The sequence below is a fragment of the Equus caballus genome, chromosome 23 (genome assembly GCF_041296265.1).
Source record: "Equus caballus isolate H_3958 breed thoroughbred chromosome 23, TB-T2T, whole genome shotgun sequence".
NCBI classification, from domain to species: Eukaryota; Metazoa; Chordata; class Mammalia; order Perissodactyla; family Equidae; genus Equus; species Equus caballus.
Window position 1 is genome coordinate 26,537,609 of NC_091706.1, and position 26,026 is coordinate 26,563,634.

At 45.8% G+C, this 26,026-nt stretch overlaps 1 protein-coding gene across 2 annotated transcripts in view; it reads right to left on the reverse strand.

Moving 5' to 3' along the window:
- Nucleotides 1–9,605: 9,605 nt before the first annotated feature.
- The window catches only part of PSAT1 (phosphoserine aminotransferase 1), a 32,437-nt gene continuing 16,016 nt past the window's right edge, over nucleotides 9,606–26,026 (reverse strand). For both annotated transcript variants that reach the window (XM_001496362.4, XM_023627166.2), the window contains exons 7-9: nucleotides 22,521–22,649; nucleotides 11,477–11,614; nucleotides 9,606–10,735 (exon numbers count right to left, since the gene is read on the reverse strand). In XM_001496362.4, coding sequence (XP_001496412.3) covers nucleotides 10,630–10,735; nucleotides 11,477–11,614; nucleotides 22,521–22,649 — 373 coding nt within the window. In that variant the 3' untranslated portion in view covers nucleotides 9,606–10,629. The remainder of the gene's footprint in view (nucleotides 10,736–11,476; nucleotides 11,615–22,520; nucleotides 22,650–26,026) is intronic.

Consider the following 26,026-nt stretch of genomic DNA (forward strand, 5'->3'; position numbering starts at 1 on the left):
CAACGGCTACTGGGGAGGTGTGAGACCACCCGGAGTGAGGGAAGAGAGCAAGATGTCAGCATGACCAGGTGAAGAGGAAGAAACGCTCAGTGGATGGACTGGGTAGATAGAGGGCTAAAGGGGACAGGTGTAGAAAAAGGAAAAGGGAAGGGGGTTCATGAAGATACAGTCCAGCCCCATCCTATGGATATTTAATTTATTTTATATAAATTCCATTAAATCTTCTCTGAATAAAAAAGAGAAAACATGATCATTTAAACCGCATCAGTGATTTTACTGCCATCCCGCTCGATGGGCTCGCAGTGCAGAGTCAGAGGGAAACAGGAGGCGTGAGTCCGCCAGTCTCTCAGGAAGGCTCAGGCCTCGGCGCCTCTCATAGCCCAAGTATTGTGCCTTTTGCATTTTTCTAGCTACGTTATTTCTAAGTGCAAGTCGACCCCTTCATTGGGTTCTCAAAGGAACAGCAATCTCGCCCAGTACTACTGGGAAAATGGCTACTTTGGGTTTTTGAGAAACAGTGTGTGGGGCTCCAAAGTAGTACATGCCTAGGGGATTTTTCAAGAAAATTAACCATCTTTACTGATTTTTTTGTCCTAAATTAGGTTCTTGAATAAGGTTATTTGAGGTTATAACATACGACCCAGATGTACCAAGAGCTAAGAGAGGGGGGCAGCAAATGAATCAAGGATGGCCAATCGGAGAGTCGAGGGTCAGCTTCCGCAGTCCATGTGGAAAGCTAGAGAAAGAGAACGTCCAGTCAGTGGGAGCTGAGTGAAGACATAAGCCAGTCCTCCTTGGGCTGGGGGTGCCTCCTCTCTTCCTACATCTTCATACTCTCCTTCTCTGTTGACCCCTCCAACCCACCGTTAAATAGCCACAAGGCTCTCCCCTGGGGAAGCCGTCCTCTGTTTCTAGTCTCATGTCCTTCCATCCACCCCTCTCTCATATCCCTTCACCAATGGATTTCTTGACTTGCCCCCAGTTGCTCCCCTCGTATCTACTCTTGGCCCACAGCCATCTGGTTTCTGTCCCATCACTCTCATAAAACTACTCTCTTTGAAGCCCCTGATGGATTTCTTTGTTAAGAAGTCCAGGGGGCCTGCCCGGTGGCAGAGAGGTAACTTCGCACGTTCCGCTTCGACGGCCCAGGGTTAACCAGTTCAGATCCCAGGTGCGGGCCTACACACCACTTATCCAGCCATGCTGTGGCAGGCAGCCCACGTATAAAATAGAGGAAAATAGGCATGGATGTTAGCTCAGGGCCAATCTTCCTCAGCACTCCCCTAGCTTAATTACCATCTATATCTGTCTCCATGCAAGCCCACTGTCTGCAGCTTTCAACCTACATATGTGACTTCCTGTTAAATATCTCTATTAATGTGTCGTCCAGGCACCTCAAACTCAACACAATCGTATTACTTAATCTCCACTCAGAAAAACAGCCCAGGACAGGCAGTTCAATACAGCAAATTTCATTAGGTGATGGAAAAGCTAAAAGGCCAAAGAAGATAATGAAACAACCCAGAAAGACACCACAGCGGAAGCCACAGCCACTCCATGGCTGGAGGGGCAAAGAAGGAGGGAGTGTTGCCTCAGCCAGAGCTGGGACTGCTAGGCAGGAGCAGGAAGCACAGAGGGAACAGCTGCCTGGTGGGGCAGGGATTCAGAGGCAAAGGAGCCACCAGCCCTGCAGCAGGTGCCTAGATAGAGAACAGAGAGGGAGGAAGAAGTACTCTGGTTTCTCCCCTCCTCCTGCCCTCCAACCTCCTGCCAATGCTTTCCATTGGCCGACTGACCTTACCTGGAAAAGAGTTGGCAAGGAAATCTGAGAGATGGGGTTTGCAGGGTCAGCCCCCTCTGACACAGAGTGGAGCAGCAGAAAGGCAGAGAGTGCATCTGAAGCAAACGGGCAAATGACAGCCGTACCCAGTTATCCCTGCGTCTCCTGTCCCATTGAGCAGAAACATCTTCCACTCATTCTATAAGTCATCCTTGACCTTTCCCTTTCCCTCACCTCCCACAGCTAATCATCCACCCTCTAAGTAGCTCATCCATTTCTCTCCTCCTCACAGCCACCACCATCACTCACTATTATTACGGCAATAGGCACTACTCTCCCTTCTCCCCTCTCCCCCCTCCAGACGCTCCCCTGTAATCAGCCACTACACTCCAGCCGGGGTTTTCCTCAAATGCATATCTTACATCACTCTGCTGCTTAGAGTCCTATGACGGCTCTCTCATTGTGCTTAGGATCAAGTCCATGGCAGGACTTTGTTACTTCTTGAGCCTCTCTCTCCTCTTGTCACACACTCCTTTACCCTGCAAGCTCTGACCGTCCTGAACTTCCCGCCCTTGAACACCCTGTGGCACATCTTGGGTGACAGTCTTCACATGTGCTCTCCTCTCTCTTCACAGAACACTCCCCAATCCTCTACCCTCTCTGACTTAGCCCCCTCGTGTTGGCCTCATGGCAATTCTTCCAGGAAGCCTTCCCCAGTCTTCCTCATATGTGTTCCTTGCACCTGCACTGCCCCCAGTGGTAAGGTTACCACACTTAACAAATAAGCCACGCAAGTTTAACTGGGCTTCCTGTATTTTATCTGGCAACCCTGCCTGGCGGGCACTTGTCCCAGGCTATGACAATTGCATGTTCACAGTTTAGTTTCCCCACTGGACACCAACTCCCTTGAGGATAATGATCTTGTCAATACCGTTCCCCATTTTGCTAAGTGAATAAGCAAGTGTGAGTGACTTAGATGGATGGATGAGTGACTTGTGGATGGGAGTTTTCACTCAAGAGCCTATAGGACTGGACTTCAGGCCTAAACAGGAGAGATGCTTCAGAGACTACAAGGAGACCGATGGCAATGATTCACCCAAGCTCGAGGGGTTGGTTCTGGTCCAGGCTCTCAGGCTATAAGAACTTAGCAGAGGAAACTGTAGGCTAAAGGGAAACGCCAAGAGGGCGTAACTGGAAACAATTGTTTAATGCTTTCAGCCTGTACAAAGCTAACAGACCGACGTCAGTTGGCTTTGTAATTGCTCTGGCTCAGTTTTGAGGGTCCTTCGCACAGCTGTGGTTTGTTTGTGCTCCAGCTACAGAGGTTAAAACGGTGGAAAAGGTCAGAAGGCAGTGCCAGGGAAAAATAAACATCTTTCTCTTTTTACCTTGAGACAGTTTTCTGATAGAAAGCTTAAATCTTGCTATTTGCAGACTGAATAACCAAGGGCCAGGTCGGGAACAAATATGAAAGAAGTGGGCAGGGTGGAAGAAAGATGAATTAGAGCACATTCTCTAAAGAGGTTCCAGACAATTGTCGCCATGTTGGAATGCAGGCCCAAATTTCCTACCCCTTCAAGAGAAGACATTAATGCTTCATGATTTTTTAATGTGGCCATGAATTTAATAATAATAACAAGTATTAGAAGGTTCAAACAAAACACAACAGTGAGTTTATTACTCTGTGTGGGCTTCCAAATACTCTACAATGGAATCAACATGTCTCTCTGGGCTGAGATCCCCTTGCCCAACAAACCTCAGGCAGATGTTCATTCAACTTCCAGAAGCCTCTAGTAGAGAATCAATGCCTAGGATGCTCTGCAGAATCTTGGGAAGCATTTGTTAATTCGCTCTGGGACGAAATCTTGTCAATATCAATGAGGCATGAATGTAGATTACTTTCCCATGCTATCACTATAGTCATCTATATGCCTAGTCAACATTTGTTGAACATCACACGTGGAAGGTGAGCAGACAGTGGGAAGAGGCTGAGAAGAACGAGGTACACTTAGGGCTGAAATCCAGCAGGTACACACCTCTGCCGCTTGTTCACATATTGATCTACTTCCATCCTTGTCAATTAATGATCACTGCCCAAGCCCAGCCACGCTGGCCTCAGACCCCAGCAGGAAAGAAAGTGCCCCAGGCAGTGCAGGAGGCCAGTGTTGGCTCATGTGACGCCCTGAGGTTGTGGCCAACTGCGGGAGCCTGGTACTTTCCTGCAGCACCTCCTGTGGCCACGTTTAGTAAGTGCGGTCTCTACAGGGTGCCATACTGGTGGTCCAATATTTTGAGTATCACACAGCAGCTTTCCTAAGAGAAAGGAAAATACATGTCCTCCAAAATGTCCAAATTGCCCTCATCTCTCCCTGTTCTCTGTTCTTGATTAACTCCTGCTCTACAGTTCAAATCTCAACTCAAATGTCACTTCCTGGTCTGGAATGTGTCCCCCTGACACAGTCTCACGGTTCTGTGTTCCTTTACTCCATACCTTGTTTGTTTATTGTCTGCCTCCCCAGCTAGGCTGTTGTAGGCTCCATGAGGGCAACAGAAAGCAGAATTTATTTGGCAAACTCTGCGGGCTTCCATATGGTTTGGCTGGAATTGGCCACCCACTAGCTCCAAGAATGGGCCCCGATGTCTTCCAGCTGGTTAGCATGTCCCTTCTTCCAGGACCTAGTAATGGCTTCAGGAATGAGAACCTGACCCAGGCAGCCCAAGCAGAGCAAGGCTGGACACACTCTCTGGGAAAGCAGTGACACAGACCTATTCTGAAGAGGCAGTGTCACCACGGTGGTTATCACAAAGCACGATGTGAAGGAAGGCAAAGGTGCAGAGTCCTAGAAAGATGGACCCAAAGCTACATATCCTGGGCCTCTGGAGCAAACCAGACCTGGGCTGGCCCTGCCTTTGGACTTTTCAACCAATAAATTCCCCCCCTTTTTTTTTTTTGGCTTGAGCCAGTTTGAGTCAAGTTTTCTATCCATTGTCACCAACAAAATCCTAATTGCTATAATACCATGATTGTTTTGCTTGCTCCTGTATCCACAAGAACCCTGCTCATGGCAAACACTGAATAGGTATGTTGAATAATGTGCTGCTGGGAGAATGGGGCGTGGCTTAATGGAGGAAGTAATTGGGTGACCGTCAGCTGAAGCCTTAATTTGAACACATTTCTTTAGACAACGTGTGCTATTGCCCTAGACTTAAATGCATCAGAAACTCAGAAATATTTTCCCCAGTATATTTTATAGCAGAATGCTTATTACCTGAGACTATTAACCTGCTCACCTGTCCTTTCCCAAGAACTCCTGAAGATTTCTGCTTCAACCCCTGGACTTTCAACCTGAAGAAAGGAAGGGTTTAAAGAGGGGGAAGGGATCAGGAAAGAACAATTCTGCTGCTAGCAGCCTTTTACTCTGCTCTGCTGTCATTTTCCCCCTAAAATGACCTGTAACTTCTTACATTGCAACCTCAAGTTTCATTTCTCGGGCATTTAAGATGCCTTTGGCTTTTTACCTGGCTAGATAGAAGCCAAGATTTTATTTTTCTCTTGGGGGCTATTCTGCTAGGCTGGAATCATCCGAAGCAACTTTAACTTTAGCCTGTTACCTGACAACTTCCAAAGTATAATCAGGCTGTGTGGTTCATGAGCTGGCTATTAGATCAAACGCCCGTGTCGCCAAAGCACTGTACTTCTAAAAATATTGAGAAAGAAACAAATTTGACTGGACAGGGAAGGAAAATTCCACAAGTTGGTCCCTATATCTTGATCAGGGGATCTCTTCCTCCTTTCCTGATTCACCAAAAAGCACACTTGCCCATACTATTTGCATTCTCAAAATATGTTTCTTATTCTTGGGGATCCTGGAATATATATCCTCCAATCGTTGGCTTTTCACTTCCTGATGTACTTTTTTGCACACTTTTGCTTATATTTTAGGATTTTCTTCCTTTGAGGGAGAGGGGAGTAAGTTATAAAAAGTACTGATGGAAAATAAGCAATAAATCACTTCACCTTCTCCATCAAATCAATCCACCTGTATTATCCTTTTTATGGAACAGATTTGCAATTCAAAAGTTTGACGAAGAACAGGATAGTTACAGAATCTCAAAATCTCTCTCTATAAATGACATTAATTATGAAGAGACACGGAGTAACATGACAGCGGAGAAACGTCGTGGACACCACCTTAACCAAGACACCAATGACAGATGGACATCAGGTGCCTCTCGTCAGGATGCACTGAGAGGGACACAGTATCGTTTCTGTGGTACCTTTGCTGAAAATACCTACCCTGAAACAATCAGAGGACAAATCGAAATTTAGTCATCCTACGTAACAACCAGCCTATACTCTTCGCAAACTGTCCATAACCTGAAGAACAAAGAAACTGAAGCAGTGTTTCATATTTAGACTAAAGAGACACGAGAACCAAGTGCAGTGCATGATTGTAGACTCATTCCTGGACTGAAAAAATTAGCTATAAATGACGTTATTGGGATAATTGGCAAAATTTGAATACAGACTGTAGATTAGTCAACAGTACCAATGTTAAGTTTCTGACTTCGATCATTGTGCTGTGGTTGTGGAAGAGAATATTGTTCTTAGTAGATGACTAGTCAGAGGAAAAGGAGCTCAATGTCTCCAACTTACCCTGAAGCAGTTCTGACAAAAAATGTCTATATGGAGAGTGAATGCCAAAGCAAGAGAAGCTATATGTTAATAATTGGTGAATCTAGATAAAGCGCAGACAAGAGTTCCTTGTACTAATCTTGCAACTTTTCTGTAAGTTTGAAATTGTATCTATATTTATATATCTACCTCTTTATAGCTGTATAAAATAAATACACACAATTCGAAATAAATTTATAACCCACTGCATCAGCCTAAAATCCAGCCCGTTCCTCCAGTATTCTTAGGCAATCTATATAGAAATAAAGGCTAGAATACCAACAGTGACGAAGTCAGCAGACGCATTAATTAGGGTCCTGTCTACATTTCCAAAGGAAATTACCTTTCATTTGAATAAAATGTATTGGACTTCCTTAAACTTAGTGCTGATTACTGACGCGTTTAAACACTGAAAGTACAAATTCCATCTTTCCCCAAGCGAGGCCCAAGGTTGTCAATATGCTCATGTACTAACAAGCCAGCAAGGCTAATTTCTATCACCTGACTGTAGAACTTTAGTGGACATAAGCTTTTTCTAACATGCCCAGTTCCCCATTTTCTTAGAAAATTCAATTTACATCTTGGGATTTCAAATACCATGAGCTCTTGTTTTTGTCACATCAAACGAACTATTTTATTCTTTAGCTTCTTAAAAAGAAATTCAATAAATCTTTGCTCACTGCTAGCTTTTCTGTCTCTCTCCCAATCTCTCTTTGATCAAGCTTTTCCACCCACTCTGGAATAATCCAGGGGTAATTAGAACTTACCTTCTTTAGCCCAAAAGGAGCCAATTTATCACAAACTGTCATAGATTCTGATTTTAAATTACCAAGAGCCCAATTACCAACAGAGGCAAGGAATCTTCTTTCCAATTAAAGTGATTGATTTCTTTGCAGACCCAGTAGCATTTCACTTTTTAATTATGTTCATTCCAATCAAATGTGAGAAAATTCTTCCTCATTTTATTTTCCTTCCGAAGAACACCATACAACAAACATTAATCACGGAGCGGTACCAGGCCGGACCTGCTAATGCCTTTGGCAGAATTGGACATCTAATCTATCAATGGGTCTTGTCTATTTTATGGGTCTTGGCTCCTTCCGCTCTAAAGAGGGGAGAAGGGAATTATTTGTTACATCACATGGTTCACCTAAGGGCTGGCCAAACCTTTCAGCATCAGCTAAGTTGTGATGAGACAGCATTAGATATTTAGATAAATAGACTAGCAGGGAAATGAAGACTTTAAGACAGAACACAATTTTGTTTCTTGTGCAAAGAACAGAACCGCAGTGTTGGAGACGAAGCAGTGCGTGGAGGTAAACTAAGGAATGGGAACAATTTTTTCCCATTTCAGTTGCCTTAGCACAATTATGTGTTGTCACAAATTTTGAAAGAGAAAAATAAAACTCCAAATTCAGTTTGAGGGAAGAAGTACTATTTGGAGCATCCGAAGGAACATGAGGTCGCCATGCCTTACACAGATTCCTCAAGGTCTGAAAGACATTTAATCTTCATGCGAAGGCCAGCAGGTTCTGGCTCCTGCAGCCTGCTGACCCAGGAGCCTGCATCCTTATCTCGCCTTTCACCTCTCTGCACGTGGTCAGCAGATTGGCATCACTTCACTCACTGGAAACAAAGGTCAAGTTTTTCACTCAATGAGTATTTTCCAGCAAACTGTGTCCAGACAACAGTGACTACCCTTTGTACTTGTACAAATGCTCTTGCTGACCATTTTCCAAAAGCTTTCACAGATTTATAAGGATGAGACTGGAAGGCCTCCAAGATTTTGTTTCCCCATTCAACCAGTCATATTTGATCATCTTAGTGGAAAATGAAATTGGATCGTATACTAAGCTTTTGAAAATTAAAAAAATCCACGTATGAGATTGTACCTCTGCCTTTACTCCAGGCTCAGTTTGCAAAACTCAGAAGACCAAGAGGACCCGTATTAAGACTTTTCATTCATTCAACAGACAATCTCAAGGGTGAGGCAGGGCGCCAGGTGACTGAACTGGAGAAACACAGGTCCTTCCACACCCCTGTAGCAGGAAGCAGATAAGCTGACACCTCTGTAAAGAACAGAACAGAGGCGCTGTGAGGGGACAAAAGGGTCACCCTTGTAAGAACAAAGGAAAAGAGAATTGTTCCAATGGAGACACCAACAAGGCTGGCAGGTGTCTTGAAGAAAGTTGGTCTTGCCAAGCAGGGGCAGGAACTCCAGGCTTCCGTGTGATGGCACGGGCAAATGCAAGCCGCATTCCAAGAACCACAAACATAGGAAAGAGGCAGCCAGATCAGACTCTAGAAAGCCGTGACTGCTGAAGCCTGGGCTTTTTATCTATCAAGGAGGAGCACGAGAGGAAGTAACAGTCCCACTGTCTGTGCTGGGAGGCACAGATGAGGCGGCCGAAATAACCCGCTGAGGGATCACAGCAGAGCTGGCCATGGCAGAGGGAACGGAAATAAGTGGAGATTAGAGACTAGGGGCTGGTACAAACCACAGGGACTTGCAACCATCATACGAAAGGATGAGGAAGGAGGTAAGGTAGACTCAGTGCTATCCTATGTGAACACTTAGCTGGATTCCGGGGACTGGCTGGCTCCTATTTAAACATTTATTGCGGTTATTATTCACATCCTGCATCGAGCCCTTGTTTTCAGCTCTTAAACATCCCTGAGATAAGTGAGGGAATTATTTCAATCCTCCTTCTTACAGATGAGAGAACCAAGACTGAGGAGTCTTAGCCTTGACCAGGGGAACCCAAGTAACAACCCAACTAATTGGCATAGAGTTGGCATGAGATCAGCACAGTCCTCATTCCACGGTCCAACAAAATACGAAGAGAGCTCGAAACTGTCCTCTTGGCAGGTTTCTGGCCTATGTGGGACAGAGGTCACAGAACTTTACACCGTGAGCTGTGCTGTCAGGTGGTTTGTTGAGAATGCCCATTCCAAGAGCCAATGGAAAGCTACCGCAGTGCGCTGAACCATTATAGACAATGGATGCACAGGACTGAGTCCCACACCTTTGGCTGGACTAAATTACTCTTATCAGATCAGAGGCTACATTTAGATTCAAGTTTTGCCATCATAAAGTTCTTAAAAGAACAATCAGTCTAAAAAGCAGGTAAAGAAATGCACTGACAAAGGTTTGGGTATTTTAGGACTTTAATGTCTTTCACATATTCAACATAAAATACTGACAATGGATACACAACAGGGGAAAAGAGTCTTCAGCAAAGATCTTCTGGAAGTCACAGCATCACTGGTCAAACACTACGAAGAGAACAGTCAAGTGAACAAACGATGAGGGGGTTTACCAGGGGATTTCAGCTTAATGGAATGACTGAAAAATAAAGAACCAACCAACCAACCAACCAACCTCCTCCGCTACCCACGGAAAGGAAAGTACAAGTGAATCAGGGAGCTTAATCTTGGGAAGCAGCTTAAAAAGGAAGGCGGAGCGGAGGGCCATCACTGTTGAGAATGTAGTGCTATAAGGCACAGTGCAAGGATGCTAACACACTCTCAAAGTCTCTACATAAACCACCGAGAACCGTATTAGTGGAAATACATTGCATAGAGATATAAACTATTCAGTATTAAAAACAGACCTTGCTAGATAAACATATAGTATGTCACTTCTATCTCTTAGAATAACAGTATCAAGAAAGATTCCAGTTTGCCCTGTAGCACAGAACTCCTAAAATCACATGGTCAATGTTGACCTGAATTAACAGCTTCTGAGATTCCACTGCTGTCACTTTGAAAGGATCAAGATTCAGCACCCAGTGGGCCCCACCCACGCTCCAGGCTGTGTGTTTGTGTGTCTCCAGAAATAATTAACATCAATTTGCATAATTAAGCCCACAGGCAAGTTTGAATACTGAGATCTAGCTAGAAAAAGTAGCAGCAAAGACAAAATAAGCCCGAATTTGTTAGAAAAACAAGAGGAAGATTTTTTAAATGCTTCCAGTTCAAGTTATATTAAGATTTCCATTGAGTCCCACCAGCTTTGCACAGCTGTGGATGTTTTGCTGTTCTTTAAAAAAGAATCTATAATAAACATATTGGTTCGAGAAAAATACCGTGTCTAAGTTTTTGTAGCCCTTCCCAAGTTACTTTACATTTTGTACATTGTTCAAGGGCAGAGTATATATTGGTTAGGATGTGTTCACAGCTGATGCATCTCCAAAAAATTCTTCATGAAAGCTGCCAGCTTCTGAACATCTTCGATTGTAACAGCATTATACAGAGAGGCCCGGATGCCTCCCACAGACCTAGAACAACGCAGCAAGGATGCAGCCATTAAGAACAAAAGCATCTAACTCTCATGAGGGAGTTGCAGTACCTGAGAACATTGTGTCCAACCTCCCACCCGAGGGCCCCTAGGGGTGGCCAAGAGCTTCAGACATCTCAGTGATGAGAAAATTCTCCCAAATTCAGGGAAGGTCCATCATGCTCACATGTAGCCTAGATTAATTCAACTACTCGCTCTTGGCAAAGATAAAAACAAGGTGGGGAGAAGAAAAGATAAAGTGGGTGATTTTGCTCAGCATGCTACTTGATGAGGCTGCCATACAGGGAGCAGGCGCCGGCAACCCCTGCAGGGTGGGAGCCCCACCGCTGCCATTCTCACATGTGGGGACACATAATTTTCATAGAGCGCTCAGCACTAACTACTCTAGCTGATGTTCAGCTGGAGCAACACTGAAACAAGATTGTACCAGCCTCATCAGAGATGGGACGGAAAACTCTAGAAACTGCTGTAAGAGCAATTTAAGAGATATTCAAAGGTGATTTTGACAAAGGCCCCCGAAAGATGTGGCTCCATGGTCTGGGCTGGGGAATCATGCTAAGGGTTCTAGAAGCAACAGGAGGAAGGGTTACCCCTGTAACAACTGGCCTTTGCCAACAAGTTATAACAACTGCTACTCCAAGCTGGGCAGGCTCCCAGACGTTTCATTCTGCATTTGAAAAAGTAAACCAATTCTCCGCTGACCTCCTGGATGTGCACTCACCGATGCCCTTTCAAAGAGATCATGTTGAGTTCAAGAGCTTTATCGAGAAATCTCTTCTCTAAAGCATCATCTCCCTTGGGGCTGCCAATGCGGAATGGGATATTCATCCTGCTTCTGTTCCTGGGCTCCACTGGACACCTGAAAAACACGTTCATCACTCCAGCCACTTTTCTGAAATGTGTAGCCTGTCATTAACGAATCAACAGAAAATATTTTAAGAACATTCTATAGATGCAAACAGGAGATTTTTTTTAAAAAGATGTGCTCCAGGACATTTATAATTTACTTAGGGAGATCTTTCTTGCATGGGGAACAGTTGAGTTAGCATTCTCTTGTGTGACTAGTACTTAATTTCCATGAGCCTCAGTTTCCTCATCTGAATATTCGGAATACTATAATAGCTCCATTTCAGACTAGATGTTGACAGTTCAGTGGTACAACACACATGAAGCTTCTAACACATGGGAGCCACACAGCAATGAGAGTGACTCTTTCTCTATGAGGCTACAGAGAAAAAAATACGTTCGTCCTAATAGTGGCTGAAAGACTTAAAAAGGAGCAGTAGCTTTCAAAGCACTTACCACATTGTATTGTCCCAAGCTGTGTGACCTCGAGCAATTTACTAAGCTATTCTGTTGTGCCTCACTTTCCTCATTATTGAATAGGGGGAAGAATAATGGAACCTACCTCACAAAGTTGATGTGAGGATTAAGTGAGCCAGTATTTATAGAGAATTTTTGTGGTACATTTAAAAAAGGTCACAAAATCTCTACAGCCCTCCCAGGAAGAGGTGGAATCCAGTTCTCCACCTTTTGAAACTGGGCCGGCCTTATAAATTGCTTTGACCAAGAGACGGCAACACAAGTGATGCTGTGCAACATCCAAGCGCAGGCCTCACGGGCACCCAGTTTCTACACCTGCCGTCTCCCACACTGTGCCATGTAAGCCAAGCTAGCCTGCGAAAAACAAGAGGCCTGCCAACAGCCAGCACCAACTCCCAGACATGTGAGTGAGGCCATTTCAGACCACTGGCTCTGAGTGAATTTCCAGGTGACTTTGGCTGAATACATGATCCCAGGTGGAGCAGCAGCAGAACCACCCAGCTGAGCCCAGCCCAAGCTGTGGACCAAAAGAATCATGAACAAAGAAAATGGCAGCTGTTTGAAGTCACCATGTTGGGGTATTCTGTGATGCAAACAAAGATAACTGATACAATTTAGAACAATGTCTGGAACATATTAAATACTATGTGTCCATTAAATTTCATAAATTCTTTTTTTTTTATTTTAATTTCCAGCACCTTACACAGGGCTCATGCAGACTCTCAAAGATGAATGATGTGTGAGTTTTTATCCAGGAAAGGTTAGTACTTGACTTTCAGTTTCTGATGTGGAAAACGAGCAGCTAAAATTATTTTCCACTGACAATCACCTACAAATGGAAGAGCTGACACGCTACTCTGCAATAGAAGAAAATATGTAATAACCCTCTCTCTATTTTCTCATACACATCTTGTGTCATTCTTACACTTCCACACGGTGGGATTCATTAAAATTAAACAGCAAATAAAGCAGTGAGGAAGCCCCCATTAAGAGTTATGCTCTCCCCTGAGGGCACCTACATAATTCCTGTCAGTGTAAATGGGAGTCAGACGCACACCCACAGGCAGAGCCTGAATTCTGGGCCCCCTTTCTCACCAGGTGGTAGGTTTCATGGTTGACATTTAAATTAAAAATCTTGGGAGCAGCCCCATGGCCAAGTGGTTAGTTCCACACACTCTGCTTCGGTGGTCCAGATTCGCATGTTCCGATCCTGGGTGCAGAGCTACTATATTCAACAGCCATGCTGAGGAGACATCCCACATACAAAGTAGAGGAGGATTGGCACAGATGTTAGCTCAGGGCGAATCTTCCTCACCAAAAAAATTAAAAATTCAGTGGGTACCCTCTTTTGAGATTCTAAGGCCTCAGGTTCCCAATGTGAGGGTCCAATTAAAGAGATGGAGCAGCAAAAAGTCTATCTAATTTGGGGGCCAGCCCAGTGGGCTGCTGGTTAAGTTCAGCGCACTCCACTTTGGCAGCCTGTATTCAATTCCCAGGCACAGACCTACACTACTTTTCAGGAGCCATGCTGTGGCGGCAACCCGCATACAAAATAGAGGAAGACTGGCAGCAGATGTTAGCTCAGGGTGAATCTTCCTCAGAAAAGTAAAGAAAGAAAGAAAACATATATCTAATTTAAGAAAAGAAACTTAAAAGGGAGAAAAATTAAAAATCTGGATTTACAGTTCACTCCACCCCATAAATTTGCCCATGCTACCATGAAAGTAGATGACATCACAAAAGCCATGACATCATAAAAGTCAGAAAGTGAAGATTAATCTCCACACAAGAAATATTGACGCACTGCCCAAGAGTGTCACTGGGATGGGACTGAGTGAGGGAAGAAAAGATTAAGAGGAATTAACTGTTCCCAATCTAGTGAGATGGTTGTGGAGGGAATTAAACTTCCACGCACGAAGTGCTGTAACAGCAAAGCATTGTGGAAGCAGAGAGCCCTGCAAGAGAAGGCTGAAAGGTTTCAGAGGGGACATGGGAGCAGTTAGGCCAGGAAAGATGAAGCAAGGGCGATCTGGCCAAGACCAGCATTTGCCAAGGGAGGGGGGACCCTGGCAAGTTCTCTGATGCAGCAGGATGGGTGGGTTCCCGGCCAACGGAAGAGCCTGGAGTGGGAAGGGATCTGCAGATCCACTCTGCTGGGAACTGGATGGGGCCTGGAGAAATGGGCAGCAATCAGGTTTGCACAATATGAGAACCTCACTTCAGAGAAAAAACTACAGCACACAGAGGAGACTGGAGGATGGAGAAATTGGGAGGTTAGAAGACCTGTTAGAAAGCTCTTACAAATAACTTTCTAGGTCAAAAGAATTAGGGCCTATTGTTGGCAACGGGGGCCCAGTTCTCACATCAATGAGTAGAACAGGCCAGCTGTGACAGACTCAGCACAAACTCCCACTGTTACATATTAAATGTGAGTACCTATTCCTGACTTCCAGAGAAATATGCTCTCCCTCTTTTCTTGAAACACACGGCCCTCCCAATGGAAGTTTCTTTTTTCCCACTTTTAGAGACACAGGGATTATGGAATAAAAGACCTGGATTTTTAGACATCTTCCCACAGTCCAATATTAGCTCAAACTCCGTGTTCGAACACCAGGCACTGCTGTGGGCTGCCCTTGGCCACTGCTTGAGTTTGCAATCTCAGGAGTCATCACTGAATTCCAGAGGCAGGCAGGGTCTGCTGCCTGGACACACTGGGGGGCAGGAAGGAGAAGGTGCCCAGGCTGACTTGAGAGGGCTAGTGTGGGGCTGGGTGGGTGTGTAACCAGCCAGGTAATCCAAGGACTACAAAGATTTAAGAAGAACATCTGAGCAGTGTTTCCCAGTATGCCCATGGTGGAAGCTGACGTGGAAGGTGTTAATGGCATTACCGGAAAAGTGGTTCCATGGCCATATAAATTTAGGAAATCCTGCATTAACGCCGCTAAACAAGTTTCCTTACTCCTCAACTTCCTGGAGCCTCTCCTGTGCTCATGTGAATTATGAGCCCCCAGGAGGCTAATTCATATAGGCGTACAGCTTTCCCCAAACGTGTGTGACTAAAAAACGCTTTGCATCTCTCAGATTAGTGTTCTAGAATGCTCACTGAGAAACACCAGGACTTTCCAAGGTACCAGAGGAGGGGAATGTCTGAGGGGGAAGGTACCACTTCAGAGAGACCATCTCACCAAGGTAGTGAGGGTCAGGGGACAGCAAGAACATTGCAGGCAGATTAAGAGCCGTTCATTTCAGTGCCGTCCACTCTAAGAGGATATCTCAGAAACAAAGGGAATGAAGAGTGAAGAGCATCCTGACAGAGAAGCCACAAAATATAGTCACTAGGCCTCTCCCAACTACCTGTTTGTTTTTTGGGTATCTTTTTTTTTTGGTGAGGAAGATTCACCCTGAGCTAACATCCATTGCCCATCTTTCTCTCTTTTTTTTGATTGTTTGAGGAAGATTAGCCCTGAGCTAACACCTGTGCCAACCTTCCTCTATTTTGTATGTGGGATGCCACCTCAGCGTGGCTAACAAGTGGTGTAGGTGTGCACCGAGGACCTGAACCCTGGCCGCTAAAGCAGAGCACGCCAAACCCAACCACTACGCCATGGGGCCAGCCCCCCAGATTTGTTAAATAAAAAATTAATTTTAAATTTGTACACGATTATCAAAATCTAGATTAAAAATATGAAGATCTACCATCCCTTCCCATAGAGGCGGCTGCCAGTAAGTCTGGTGTGCATTCTTCAGGTGTGCATTTTTAGACATACAAATGTGTGTGTAGACGTATCCATATGTGTACGTGTGTTCACATGTGTATATACATGGATATACACATATACACAGTATTTATAAATATTGTGTTTTATAAGTGGAATAACAGATATGTATGTCCCTTTCAGCACTTGCTCGTTTTTTCTATTGGCCTGATGACATACCACAGTCATCTTTCCGTGCCTGCTCACATAGACCTCCTTGCCCCGCTCCATGCACACATTATTCCACACTGCGTGCGGATGGGTCCCTGATGGGCACCTGGGCTGTCTCCACATTTTCACCGTTACATAAGTACCCCGCACCGGATTTGCAGGTGCCTAATTCTGCACACACTTCTGGGCCCGGGCAGAGTACTGGTGGAGGCTAGATGCCTAGAAGTCAAAATCCTTGGTCAAAGAGCAAGTGACTTTTGAATTTGGATGGGTGCTGCAAACTTCACTCTAAAATTGTCCAAATTCATACTCAACATATCCAAAGTGTGTTCCCTTGCCAACACCAGATGTTCTCAATCTTTTTAATTTTTGCAGATCAGAAGCAAAAAAAACCTCACAGTTTTAATCTGCATTTCCTAAAGATGCTGGCACCTTGTCCTTTATCTCTTAGCCGTGTTTCTTCTGAGTTGTTTGCTCACAACCAGCAGAAATCACCGCCCACCCCTTCTCTATTTGGTTCTTTTTCCATTGATTTCCGGGTTCTTGCCTGTACTGAGAATAGTAACCTTTATAAGATATATGCTACAAAGTTTTTCTCATGTCTGTTGTTTCTTTTAATTGTTTATAGTCTTAAGCTATATAAAATTTTTAAATTTTCATATAATTAAATATGCCTTTTCCTTTGTGGTTTCTGAGTTTTATGGCCTATTTAGGAAGGCCTTCTGCACTCCTTACACTCATACAGAAATTCCTCCATTTTCTTAGACTATGTTTATATTTGTTTTTTGCATTTATATGCATTTGCATCTTTTCAACTGATTAGAATTTGACATGGTGTGATGCAAATATCTCACTCTAACTTTTGTTTAGAAGGATTATCAATGCTTCAAACATCAGTTACAAACACGCTTTTTCATCTAATTTAAATGCAGTTCTCAAGTGCACACGGACCAGTTTCAGGACTTTTCTGTCATTCCACTGATCTACTGCCATGGCTATGCTCGTGGCTTTACAGTGTCCGAGCAGGTTGTATGTTAACACTATATTTTCTTAAATACATATTTTTTTTAATTTTCAGCTATCCTTTTGTATTAACTTCCGAAAATGAACATTTGTATTTACCCCTAGATATTTTATAATTTTCGTAACTAATGCAAATAGGATATTTTTCCTTGTTACGTTATTTCTGGAGTATGGGAAAGTAATTGACTTGTATATGTTTAGACATAACTCATTACAATTCTGAACTTGATCATTTCTAAGGTTTTCCGTTGATTCCTGCATTCTGAATAGAAAGTCACATCACCTGCATTTTGTTATTTTTGTCACTTCCCTAGTGTAGTAGTCAAAGCCCCGGAACCAGCCCCCATGACCCCGCCACGTTCATATCCTGTCTGATCCCACTCCCCAGCTGCTGCCTTAACCTGTCGGTGCTGCTGTAAATAGGCTCAATCAATGTCGCTTCACAGGGTGGTGATGACCTCAAAATGTATTAATGTCCATCAAACACCGAGGGCTCTGTCTGCTTCATTTGTTTTCGGCTTGTCACTAAACCCATCGCACGCTTCCCTCTTTTCTAAGGCCTGGTCCCCACATGCAGGTGGTGAGGATGGTGACCTCAGACCTGGACACGGACTGATCACTTGGACATCTTTAAAATATTAAAATTAACATCCAATATATATTAAGCACTGTATGTCAGGAACATCCTAAATGCTTTCCACGATAACCACAAATAATAATATTAAGAACTAACTCTTAAGGAATGCTCCCTATGTGCCAAGGACTGTTTCTAGTGCTTTATAGAAATTAACCAGTGCAAGAGCCCATGTTCTTAACCCCTATATCACATACTTTATTCAGTGCACTTTCCTCTAATTCTCATGACAGTCGTAAGAAGTATGCACTATCATTCTGTCCATTGTACAGATGAGGAAACCGAGTCTAGAGCAGTTAGGCCATTTGCCCAAGGCCACTGCTAGTAAGTGGCAAAGCAGGACTCCTGAGGCCAAGATGCTACACTTTCCACGTGGGCTTAACTCGAAGTCACCAGCACCGTCTGGGTGGTCAGGCTACAGAAGATTGTGGGGACTTCAACGGCTGAGTTCCCCGCCAGGCTCAATGGCAGGGCTGGCGCAAGGCCCAGAAAACTGTCCAGCACCATGTTCAGTAAATGTGCTGCATCACATGTCAAGGGGGCACCAAGGGGGGTCAACAATGAGGAGCAAAGGTGGGGGAAAGTGGCAAATTCTAATTGTAGGTTACTCAGAATTCCTTTTTAAAATTGCTCACCTCGTCTTTTGGGGACGTATTTCCATAGTTTGAAAGAAAAGTAAAAAATTTCCTGAAAACCCAAGTGAGTACAGAAACAGCTCATGAGCGTCCAAATGCAAACACCAAGGAGAGAGGGACAAAATTCTGCTCTTGACTCCAGTAACAAGGTCCCACAGGAATGTCACGAGCCAGGATGGCATTTTCTGGGCAGGCGGCCCAGGGGGTGGATGGAAGTTCTCAGAAAGAGGTTTATTCTGAAGAGGATGCAGGTTCTGGGTCAAGACTGTTCCTAAGTGAGGAGCTCGGGGTGGAAGGAAATCAGATTCCCCAGGAGACAACCCACCTGCCACCCTGGCTTCAGGAGGCTGCCTTCTGGGAAACGCCAGGTTGGGTGCTTGGAATTAAAGGACCTCAGGGGAAAAAAAATTCAGGGGATTCCCAGTGTTCCTTCTATGCTTTATTTTGTTTCTAATTCTCTGGATTTTTTCCAGAGGCATCACCAATTTTTCTGTCCTCCCATTTTGTACCTATACATCTCCTGAGAAACATATGAGCCAAAAGCTAATAGAAAAATTGGTCTCTCCTCCATAATAGCAGCCAAGTGCTTTCACTCACAGGCAGGTTCTGAGCACTCTTTGGGAGTCAGGAAAGATGACATTCTTCTGGGTATCCCCAGAGCCTAGAACAAGGCTAGCCCAGGAGTCATTTGCTGGATGGACAGACGGGTGGGTGGGTGGATGGGTAGGTAGTTGGGTGGTTGGGTGAGTGGATAGATAGGTGAGTGGTTGGGGAATGGGAGTATGGATGGATAGATGAACGAATAGATGAATGAATGGATGGATGGATGGGTGAGTGGGTGGATGGGTGGGTGGATGGAAGGGGTGGGGTGACTGGATGGGGGAATGGATGGATGGGTGGGTAGATGAGTAGATGGGTAGATGAATGGGTGGATGGATGGAGGGAGGGATGGGTGACTGGATGGGGAGACAGATGGATGGGTGGGTAGGTAGGTAGATGGGTGGGTGGATAGATGGAGAGATGAGTGACTGGATGGGGAGATAGATGGATGGATGGACAGATGGGTGGATAGATGGATAAATGAGTGGGTGGATGGAGGGATGGAAGGCAGGATGGATACATGAATGGATGAGTGGGTAGATAGATAGATGAATGGATAGATGAACAAGCGTATTAAACATGCCCTCGGACCTTTCCACACTTTCTTTCCAATCCCAGCACAAGGCATCCCCTAAAGACACTGTACTTTCCTCCCTCAATGCCTTTGCAGGGGTCATTCCCTGCGTTCCTACAAATTCCTAAAAATACTTCTGTACTCTTTTCTGCCTAATTCTACTCACGCCCAAGGCTCTAGCTCATCCAAAACCCCTCCTTTCCCCTCCAGCCAAAACAGTAACTTCCCGCTCTGAGGCCATGCCTCATTATTTAGTCCTTGCCTCTGAACTCCTTGGACCATCTACTAATCATGCATGTTAAAATGGCTCCAGTAAGTGCTGGTGGGGCACCCTGGCCTGCCCACTCACGCATCAAGGTCTAGGTAGAAGATTCCCCAGGACCAAGCCCCCAGCTGGCACTTGCCTCTGTTGCCCAGAACCAGAGAGCGAGCAGAAATGCAGAGTGTGCACCCCTTCCCCCAGAGGGCACGGGGCAGAGGAGCGCAAAGGCCAAGGCATCCAGCCAAGCCAGACTTCCCCAGGGCTTGTAGCTGGAGGGTCACTGCACACCAATAATTCACAGGATTGTGCAGGCAACCAGCAATTTAAGGGCAGAGGTGGCGGCAGCACGCTGCTTTATCCTCGCTGTCCAAAAAGTACATCCCCACCCCCACTCATAATGGTAATGGAGATGTGTTACAAGTTAGGATTGAGGCATCGTTTTGTCTGTCCTGTGTGGCCCACTAAATTCTGAGAGTGCAAATCCCCGTGTTACTGTCAGCCAGATATTTTTGTTATAACAGACTGAACCCCAAAGAGTAATGGCCATTAAGAAGGGGATCCAGGGGCCAGCCCCGTGGCCGAGTGATTAAGTTCACACACTCTGCTTTGGTGGCCCAGGGTTTCACCAGTTTGGATCCTGGGCGCGGACATGGCATCACTCATCAGGCCATGCTGAGGTGGTGTCCCACACAGCACAACTAGAAGGACCTACAACTAGAATATACAACTATGGACTGGGGGGATTTGGGGAGAAAAAGCAGAAAAAAAAACAAGATTGGCAACAGTTAGCTCAAGTGCCAATGTTAAAAAAAAGAAGGGGATCCAGGCCTGATAAATCAGTATAAGTATTTATTATGTGCATATAAATACGTGTACAAACATGCACACACAAAGCATAAAGTCTGGTCCTTATACGCCTGTCTCCACCTCAAAGGGCAAAAGCACACGAAGAAGTCAACTGTTAAGCTCCTCGTATGCCGGGCAGTGTACTAGGTGCTTCACATCTGGCATTTTGCTGAGGTCTGTCATAGAGTGTTGAATGGTGGCCCCCAGAAAGGTATCTCCATGTCCTAACCCCAGAATCTGTGAATGTGACCTATTTGGGAAAAGGGTCTTTGCTGGTGCAGTTATGTTAAGGCTCTCTGGATGAGAGAGTTCATCCTGGGTTACGTGGGCAGGCCCTAAATCCAATGACCCCTCCTTCTAAGAGGCAGAAAAGTAGACACACAAGAAAGGAGAAGCCCACGTGAAGGCAGAGGCAGAGAAAGGGGTGACGCAGCCACAAGCCAAGGACACTGGGAGCCACCAGAAGCTGAAGAGACGCAAATGGATTCTTCCCCAGAGTCTCTGGAGGGAGCAGAGCCTTGCTGACACCTTGAAAGCCACCCAGTTTCTAGTACAGTCATGCATTGCTTAAAGACGGGGATACGGTCTGACAAATGCATCGTTAGGCGACTTCATCATTGTGTGAACCTCAGAGTGTACTGATGGGGAACAAAACTTGCCACCCCAAACTGTGTCTCCTTAACATGAGGATTATTTCAGGCTGATTATTTTTAAGAAACAAAAGACTTAAAGTTTTTCCTGTTATGTCCCCCCTTCACTGCCTAAAAGAATTCAGATAACCTGTCTCAGGAAGCGAGCTGTCACCTTAGCATCACATGAACAAGGTGGCAGACAGGGAGGAACCTAGAAAAGCCTGTTTGTTGGGCTCCCCTCTGTGTTCTTCCGTTTCTGTGTGGCCAAACACCTGTTTTCCAAACTGTTGCTCCTTGTCACCTGCCTGTGAATTGTCTTCCTTCCCTTTGAAGTCCCTGACTCACTACACTTCCAACATCTTCTTTTGTCTTTAGCCGAGGATGGTACTTAAGGTGAGGGCTTTTGGCGAGTTACTCAGTTTTCCTGGGTTTCTCCCATGTATACATGTTATTAAACTTTTGTTTTTCTCCTGTTAATCTGTCTCATGTCAAATTAATTCTTAGATCAGCCAGAAGAACCTAGAAAAGTAGAAGAAAATTTCTTCCTCCCCTATAGTGCTTACACAAACCTAGATGGCACAGCCCCACGACACACCCAGGCTATATGGTACTAATCTTATGGGACCACTATGTGGTCCGTTGTTAACCAAAACATTATTATGCAGCACATGACTATAGTTTGTTCCAGAAGCCCTAGGAGACTAATACAAGGCCCATGGTGCCGGTCCAGTGGTCAACACACATTCATGAATCAAGTGGTCACAAAAATGTTTAACTAGCAGTCAACTCATAAGCACAGGCAATTCCATTCACAGACTGCAGGCCTGGGATGGGAGCATTCCTCTTGTAATAAGGGAAGCAGTGAATGTTCCTAAAAGGGTAAATAACCCGGAGGTGGGGCCAGGAGTGAGTGGTTACACCAAGGGGCTCCAGCAGAGTCTCTAGGTAAAGTGGAGAGCTTCCAGCAAGTCTGCATGCTTTGTTCCCAGGGACATACAGAGGACACAGGCAGTGGGAGAAGGGGTCCACTCAGGGGGTGAAATGAGACTCTTCCCCCAGGCGATATCTTTGTCTTGGGTGTGAGAAAGACACCCACTGGGAGGCAGGTGCCAAAGCCTGGGGTTCCTGGACAGGGATGCAGAGGGAAGAGCTCACCTGCCCCCGTTCCTGGGCCCAGCTCATGCCCACCCAGCTCACCAGCACTTCAGTGTCTCAGAGAAAGGCGAAGGCATCTACTGGTCAAAGCTACATGGCATGCACATTTTTAAATCCACAAGAGGTAAAATGTGAGATAAAATCCACCGACTTACACATAGAAGCCTTGAGAATTATCAATAATATCGTAAATCATCTGAGATTTGATGGAGCTAAGCTTCTCCATGGCTGCTGCACCACCGTTGTTCTTAATCCACTCCAGGACCAGGCCCATGACGTAGATGCTAAAACAAAGATTGAAAAAGAAACCCTTCAGTTCAGCTTTGCACCAGTGGAAAGACATTCAACCAAACCTGTTTAAGTTGTACTAAAACAGACTTAAAGACATCACTAAGACAAGATGAAAGCAGACAAGTATAGACCAAGGAGGGAGCGTGTCATGAATCAAGAACTAGCATCAACTCAATTCTAGGCCCCTGAGGGCCATTCAGAAGCAAAGTTTCATTAGACTCCTCATTGGACATCACATCGGTCCAATCTGTCCAGCCCAAGTCCTAATGCGAACTCCTCGCAGCACGTGGACCATACTTGCCTATCTCAGGCTGCTGACATTTTATCCCCCTACGAGCATCTTCAGACCCCGGCTCCCCACTCCCACCCCACCCAGTTAACCCTTTACTTGCTGAACTCCCAGAGCCCTCTGCTCATGCTTCCCATACAGTTTTTTCCATTCACACCTCTATTTTCTATTTCTATGTGCCCGTGTTTTGGCTTCCACAGTCTAGGAAAGCTGGAAGCACACAGTGTTCACCTTTTCCAGCCCACAGCCCTGACACAGGGCTCTCCCCCTGGCAGGAGGCAGTATGACATAGTAGTCCGGACTCTAGTCCCACTGCTGCCTCTTACTAACAGATCACCCAGGATTAGTCACCTCAGGAATCCAAACCTTGGCCTTCCCATCCGGAACCAGGGAGGCCTCCAACCCCACCCTCCCACCCAACAGGCAGATGCAGTAGGGTCCCCTGCTCCCTGGTCTCAGAGTGGGGCACGGGAGCTAACTGGAGCATCAGAGCCCTCCAGGGGATTTTCTGAATCGGGAGTTAGGAGAAAGGGGCAGAATGGTGTGTTGGTGAAACTGTGGGCTATGAGCTAAGGGCCCTAAGGAACATCTGAAAAACCGAAGCCAGCACTCCAACAGAGAGAACCAAGGTGTGTCCCAGGTTCTAAGAGGCCCTGCTGCTCCTCGGTCCTTCCTGCAGCTTGGGACCGTCCTTTTCTAGCCCATATTTCAATCTGTCACCTGTGAGACCTCAGGGCTCCTGTGGTGACGACAGGAGATGGGCTGGGGGAAGTGCTTGGCCCCGGGCCTGGCATGTGGCAGGTGGGCCACACAAGCAGGCAGTTAGTGCCACTACTCACTATTTAGTGCTTTACTAATAAAGCACTTCACCATTAAGCGTTTCATTAGCACTTAATAAGCTGATTTTTTTGGGGGGGAAGATTAGCCCTGAGCTAACTGCTGCCAATCTTCCTCTTTTTTGCTGAGGAAGAGAAGACTGGCCCTGAGCTAACAACCGTGCCCATCTTCCTCTACTTTATATGTGGGATGCTTACAACAGCATGGCTTTTGCCAAGCAGTGCCATGTCCACACCCAGGATCCGAGCCGGCAAACCCCGAGCCGCCGAGAAGCGAAACATGCACACTTAACCGCTGCGCCACCGGGCGGGCCCCCTGGTTATTTTTTTTAAGCTGACTATTTTTAAGAAACAAAAGACCAAGTTTTTCTTGTTTCCTCCCCCTTGACTACCTAAAAGAATTCAGATAGGAAACCTGTCTCAGGAAGGGAGCTGTCACCTTAGCATGAGCTCGGTGGTAGACAGGGAAGAATGTAGAAAAGCCTACTTGTCGGGCTCTCCTCTGTCCCACTGTCTCTGTGTGGCCAAACAAACCCTTTACTATTAAGTGCTCAAAACTAAGCCAAAACCACAGGATGTCGAAGCCCGTCGGATGGTTTCCCCGGGGATCTGCTGAAAGCTACTCTGGGTAAAAGGCTCTAATAGCAAGAGGCTTGCCCCTGGGAAGCCCAAGACACTGCCTGGCTCACTCACTGTCTCAGCCGGGTGGGTGGAGGACCCAGGCGCTTTCACCCCCAGAAGGCAGCACAAACCAAGGCCAGGCTGCCCGCCCAGCGGGCACTGGGCAGACAACAGCCAGCACCCAGAAGCATGCGAAACCTTCTCTGGAAGCTTCCCCAGCCCAGCTCCCCGACAGCCCTGGGAGCAGAGAAAAAGCAGCAAATAGAAAGAGAAGGGAGGGCAGAGCAGAAAACGGCCCCTGGGTGATTTACAGCCTTAGCTGTAGCTCTCTGGATAAAGACTGAGAAATCAAAGGGACAAGGAGAAAGAAATGAGAAGGGAATGAATACTGCTGAGGTCTATGGCGGGCCAGGCATCCTGCCTGCTAGTTGCTCTCTCTTTTATTTATCACAATAATCCTGAGGTCAGAGCCACCATTATCCTATTTTACAGATGAGGAAACACACTCAGAGTGCTTAACTTGGCGAAAGTCACCCAGCGGGTGGTTGATAAAGCCAGGATTCCAACCCCAGTCAGTTTGACTCCAAAGCCCAAGTTCTTTTCACTAGTAACAAAGGCCTCTGGTTTACTAGGGGATCCAGGACCCTCAACCACTATCTCACCTGCTAGTGGGGCAGCCAGGCTGGCACCAAGCGTCACAGACACAGCCGCCAAGTCCAGCTGCTACAGGGGCATCACAGCACACATGTGCATGTGGACATGTGTGTGTTCCAGATAAGATGCTGTCCATCCGCCCCTCTGTTCCATAAGATGCTCTAGAATTCCCATCTAACCCAGAACTGCTCACTCCCCGACGAACCACAGAAACACACCCTGCCACACGATCCGAGCAGCGCCACCCTCGAGCCCGTCTACTGACAGTACTTTTCGGAGGCCAAGCTTTGCTTTTACCTGCAACTCTGTTATCTCAGGGTTCCCAAGTTGTAGCAAGGGCCCAGGCCAGGTCCACAGTCCTAGACAGACCTCAGCACCAACACTGTCATGCTCAGACCCACTGCCCATGCCCTCTGAGAAATTTTAATGCAATCTGAGCAGGCAGTCAGCAGAAAGCCCACCCATTTACACGTTGCCCAGAGCCAGCCCCCTCAGGCTAGGTGTATGAAGCCTCAGCAAGAGGCAGATGGCTGTCCTGGAGACCAGAAGACATCCCTGGAGTGGAAGGATGTCTAGCCTCTGTGATTCTCCTGTGGCTTTCCATTCATTATTAAATCAGGCTTCTACCCCCATACAATGCAAAATTTTCAAAATCTAAGGGCCCTAAAATGGTTAAGCAGCTTTGCAACTGGGTCTCAATTCTCCCCTCTACCAGTATAATACTTGTAACCGATTTATGCCTTTACTTCTGAAATGCCACCTCCAAACACACAGCACAGGTTTACCATCTGAGCCTGCCTGTTAAATGACTCAATAAACCACAGCACAGCCATTCTATGAATATCATACAGCAATTCGAAGGAAAAAAAGGCAAGCATTTGAGCTAAGATAACGGCATTCACAGTATATTGTTGGATGGAAAAAAAGGAATTCACAGAATAGTCTGTATGGTAAAGTTCCATGCACACAA